Source organism: Emiliania huxleyi (genome assembly GCF_000372725.1).
Source record: "Emiliania huxleyi CCMP1516 unplaced genomic scaffold EMIHUscaffold_536, whole genome shotgun sequence".
In the NCBI taxonomy this organism is placed as follows: Eukaryota; Haptophyta; order Isochrysidales; family Noelaerhabdaceae; genus Emiliania; species Emiliania huxleyi.
The window spans coordinates 39,250-43,584 of NW_005197974.1; the positions used below are offsets into that span (position 1 = coordinate 39,250).

The following is a 4,335-nucleotide window of genomic DNA, read 5'->3' on the forward strand; positions in this document are numbered from 1 at the left end:
GAGGCGCGTTGCACTTGCCAGTGCTGCCCTGGCCTTCTGTCTGCCCGCCCAATGGGTGGCAGGTGCCTCTGCTGCTGTGGCATGCCTCGCGGCTGCGACTGGCCGGCGCCTCGGCGCGTCAGCTCGGCTCGGCGTAGCGATCGTGGCCAGCGCAACTCGCTTGGACTCAACGCTCAGCCACAGGAGCTCCCGCACGCGCTGGCGCGAGTCATGGCGCATGCAACGCGTCTGAATGCTCGCCTCGCCTCGCGCAAATGCGACCGTCCTCGCAGCCGACAGTCCACCGCCTGCTAAAGAAGCACAGCGACGAATGCGGCACTGGCGATGCATGGCAGGCTGGTCATGACGCAGTTGTAGGGTGTTGTGTGTCGTCAGAGTGACTCTCTGTGTGTCAGGGATAGTCAGGGCCGTCCATCAGAGCTCCAGTAAGCTCGGAGACACCCCATTAGCGCGGCTCGACCTCTTTGAGTCACTGCCTTCCCGGCGGTTTGGCTGTAGAGCCTCTACAACAAACTCTACAGCAAAATCGCGCTCTACATCGCTCTACAACGCACGCAGTTCGTCACGCGGCGGATGTAGAGCTCTACAGCTCTACAGCGCTCCACAGCGCTCTACATCTCTACAGCTCTGCAGCGCTCTACACTCTACATCCTCTACACCCTCCCTCAGCGCAAAGCACGGGCATCGTGGGCGCCCGGCCTTACGCGCTGTTCACAGAGGGCCCCCTTTGGGGGGGGGGGGGGGGGGCTGGTTGGCTGGTCCCGCACTTCGCGCACTCGGGCCCGGAAACAGTTGCCAGTTGGTTGGTCGGTGTGGGCCTTTTGCGCAGTGCGTGTGTGAAGTGGGCTGGCAGCTTGGTAAAACCCTCGGGTGCTGGCGGCTCTGGCGGCAGGTATGCACCAAAAGTGTTCGGTAGACCAGCCTCTCGATACACGCCACGGCCCCGATGCGTCCGCTACCACGCTCCAAACATTCCCCCCCTCCTGCTGCAGGTCGCCATCAAGGAGCCGTCCTCGTCGTGTACGTCGTGCTGCCGTCGCGTGTACCGAGATGCCTCGCAACTCAGGCATCGAACGGGCAAGAAGCATAAGAAATCAGCCAACGACAACATCCACAGGCAGCCCAAGGCGACCACCGAGCCCACGGTCGCCACCGAGGCGCCGGAGCCGCCCGCCGCGCCCGACACCTCGCCGGAAATGGAGGTCGAGCCGGCAGCGCCCGACGCGCAGGCGCTCGCGACAGGCGCGGCTGCTCGGCGACGTCGAGCGTGGTGCCCGACGGCTCAGGAGCCTTCTACCATCAACCACTACCACGGCTGCCACCGTCGGCGCCTTTAGCTCGAGCTCTCCGAGAGCCCTAGTCTGGCCGGTTTTTTTGCGGTATCTTGATGTATCTCTCGACCATATCCCGCCATATCCCGCCATATCCCGCCATATCCCGCCATATCCTGCTGTATCCTGCCCGCCTCGCCCGGCCTCTCCGCGCTCCGGCCGCAGAGCGCACGTGCGGCCGCTCGGCTCAGGGGGGGGAGGGAGCCGCTCAGTCGACCTCCTCGACGTATCTTATCATATCCGCGTGTATCTCCCGGTATCCCGCCATATCCCGCCATATCCTGCCATATCCCGCCATATCCCGCCGCGGATACCGCGAAAAACCGGCCAGACCAGGGATTCCGAGGCCGCGCGTCTGACCTCGTGCCGCGGCTGTCGTCGCTGCAGCAGCGACGAGGGCCGCGGCAAGGGGTGCAGCGGCGACGGGCGGGGGGGGGGGAGGCGCGGCCAGCTACCGGGTCGTTGCCCCCGCCCACCGCGCCGGGCCCCTGCACCCGGAGGCGGCTTGCGGCAGCCTTGGCTTCCCGTGTCTCCGTGCGACCCGCTTGGAGGTAGCAGGTAGCCGGCCATGTGTGGCCCACTTTAGAGCTAGGGCATGATCTTAGGTGTTCTGGATAGCCCACAAGGGTCTTCTTTGGCATGGTAGCGGTGGTTTTGCGCGAGGCGTTCATTCAAAAATCACCATTTCCCCCACTACCGCCGGCTCACCGCCGGCGGTAGCTACGAGGGGAAATCCCCGGTTCGCCCGCCCACACCTAGCCCCGCACATACGGCGTCGAGCGGCAGACGCAGAGCGGAGCTGACCGACGGTCATTTTGGAGAGCCGTCCTGGTGTCGCCGTGGTGCCCGACGACGACGAAACGAGACGCGGCTCACGTGAGGGGTGACCGCGCACGACGGACGCGAACACTCTGAACCCCACGCTTGGCGCTGTACGCGCGGTCCTGGCCGCCCGCCTCACGTCATGCAACAATGGGCCAGGCGGCAAAGGCGCGCATGCTGCCACCTTCGCTGCCCTTTGCTGCGAGGATGGCCACAGAGCTCTGAGTGACGATCATGACTGTCAGGAGGAGCGCCAGAAGGAGCGTGCCTCCCTGATCCTCAAAGTTCTGAGGTCGCTTGTACTCTAGCGAGTTGAAGCGCAGCGCGTACATGCGCAACGCGTAGAGCACAAAGGCAGCCGCCGGGCAGCTGAGCGCGAGGCCCACAGATTGGACGGTGAACGAATTGCGGCCGCTCTGGAGCGCAGCCCCGACAATGGTAAGCGTTGCCGCTAGATCGAACCAGTTGAGGAGCGTACGCTCGTTCGCAAAGTATGCGCGCGGCTCGACGCGCACCGGAAACACGATGTCCGCCGGCGGAGCCGCGAACCCCAGCATAACACTTATGCCGTCGGCCTTTCCAGCGATGAAATTCGGCGCGGAACACAGAAAAAAAAATACCCGGCTTTCCTTGTTGAAATCCGGGTGGAAGAAAAGAAGCAGACCAGCGGGTCACGCTTTTCTTCCTTTCCCGCTCTCAAAAACGGCAGCTGTCCAAGCGGCCTCGTTCAGGCCCTCATGTCGCTTTCCTCCAGCCGCACCGTCGCTGCCCTGCGCCCCAGGCCAGCGCTCGCGGTCGAGCCGTCGTCGAGCGTCGCCGGCGCCGCGGCGAGGATGCGCGAGAAGAATGCTGATGCGGCAATCGTTGTTGATGCGGCCGGCGAGCTGCTCGGCATCATCACCGACACGGACATCGCACGCGTGCTGGCCGAGGGCGGCGACCCGTCCGTCGAGACGGTCGAGGTCACGATGACTGCCTCTCCACGGTCCGCGCCACCACCTAACCCGACGGACATCGATTACATTACCACCTAACCACCACCACCTCCTCTCATCCTCACCACCACCACCACCACCTAACCCCTCCTCACCACCGCCACCACCTAACCACCACCACCACCACCTCCCATCCTCACCACGACCTAGCCCGGCCCCGACCCAAGCCCACGACCTAGCCCGGCCCCGACCCAAGCCCACGACCTAGCCCGGCCCCGACCCAAGCCCACGACCTAGCCCGGCCCCGACCCAAGCCGACCTACCCACCAGGTGCGTGCGCTCGACCGACGCCGCGGTGGACGCCCTCACCACCATGGTGGAGAAGCGCTTCCGCCACCTTCCGGTGCTGCCGCCGTCGGGCAGCTCTCCCGTGGTCGGGATCCTCGACATGCGCGCCTGCTTGTACGACGCCATCGCGCGGCTCGAGCGGCACCTGTCGCACGTCTCTTCGGCGATGAGCTCCGCCCTCTCGCGCTCGGGCCTCACCGCCGCGGCGGCGGCGGGCACCGTCGACAGCCTCGTCTCCAAGCTCTTCACGCCGACCCTCTCCGAGGTGCTCGGCGAGCAGCTCGGCGCCGTCTCCATCGCCTCGGACTGCAGCGTCGCCGCCGCCGCCGCCGCCGTCCGCGCCGGCCGCGGCGCCGTCCTCGTCCACCGCGCCGGCGCGGCGGCGGCGGGCGAGGGCGGCATCGCCGGCATCGTCACCTCCAAGGACGTCGCCTTCCGCGCCGTCGCGGCGGGGCTCGACGCGGGCTCGGCGGTGGAGGGCATCATGACGCGCCGGCCCGACTCGATGCCCGCGAGCACGACCGTGCTGCAGGCGCTGCACCAGCTGCAGTATGGGGGCTATCGCCGCATCCCAGTCGTCGCCGAGGACGGGGCGCCCGTCGGCGTGCTCGACGTGCTGCAGCTCGTCGAGGCGGCCCTCTCGCGGCAGGCGGCCGCCTCGCACGGCTCGCAAGGCTCGCCCGGCGGCGGAGGCCCCTGCGACGCGCCCGGCTGGCGCGGCTTTTGGGACGGCGCCGAGTCGCTGGTCGGCGCGCCCCTCTACCAGCCGCCCACGCGCAAGACGCTGGGCGAGGTTGGGAACTGCCTCCCCTCCCTCCCCTCCTCTGGCCGCGACGGCGCCTCGGAGCCCGGCCCCGCCCCGCCGCCGCCCTCGCTGCCCGCCTCGCTCTCCGCCTCCG

General features: G+C 67.4%; 2 protein-coding genes across 2 annotated transcripts in view; one reads left to right on the forward strand and one right to left on the reverse strand.

Annotated features, from left to right (window-relative positions):
• Window positions 1-1,135: 1,135 nt before the first annotated feature.
• On the reverse strand, window positions 1,136-2,723 carry EMIHUDRAFT_445855 (hypothetical protein). The gene is made up of 2 exons (XM_005765738.1): window positions 1,675-2,723; window positions 1,136-1,349 (listed from the first exon to the last, which is right to left on the reverse strand). Exon 1 carries the CDS (start codon window positions 2,708-2,710, stop codon window positions 2,294-2,296), a length of 417 nt encoding a protein of 138 aa, XP_005765795.1. The 5' UTR covers window positions 2,711-2,723; the 3' UTR covers window positions 1,136-1,349; window positions 1,675-2,293.
• Window positions 2,724-3,461: 738 nt separating this feature from the next.
• EMIHUDRAFT_246913 (hypothetical protein) overlaps window positions 3,462-4,335 on the forward strand; it is a gene marked incomplete at both ends in the record, with an annotated part of 1,746 nt that continues 872 nt past the window's right edge. The window contains 2 exons of the mRNA XM_005765739.1: window positions 3,462-3,701; window positions 3,861-4,229. Coding sequence (XP_005765796.1) covers window positions 3,462-3,701; window positions 3,861-4,229 — 609 coding nt within the window. The remainder of the gene's footprint in view (window positions 3,702-3,860; window positions 4,230-4,335) is intronic.

Excerpts from the sequence above, each read along its gene's own strand:
- EMIHUDRAFT_445855 (XM_005765738.1), bottom strand. The coding sequence starts at position 2,710 with ATGCTGGGGTTCGCGGCTCCGCCGGCGGACATCGTGTTTCCGGTGCGC.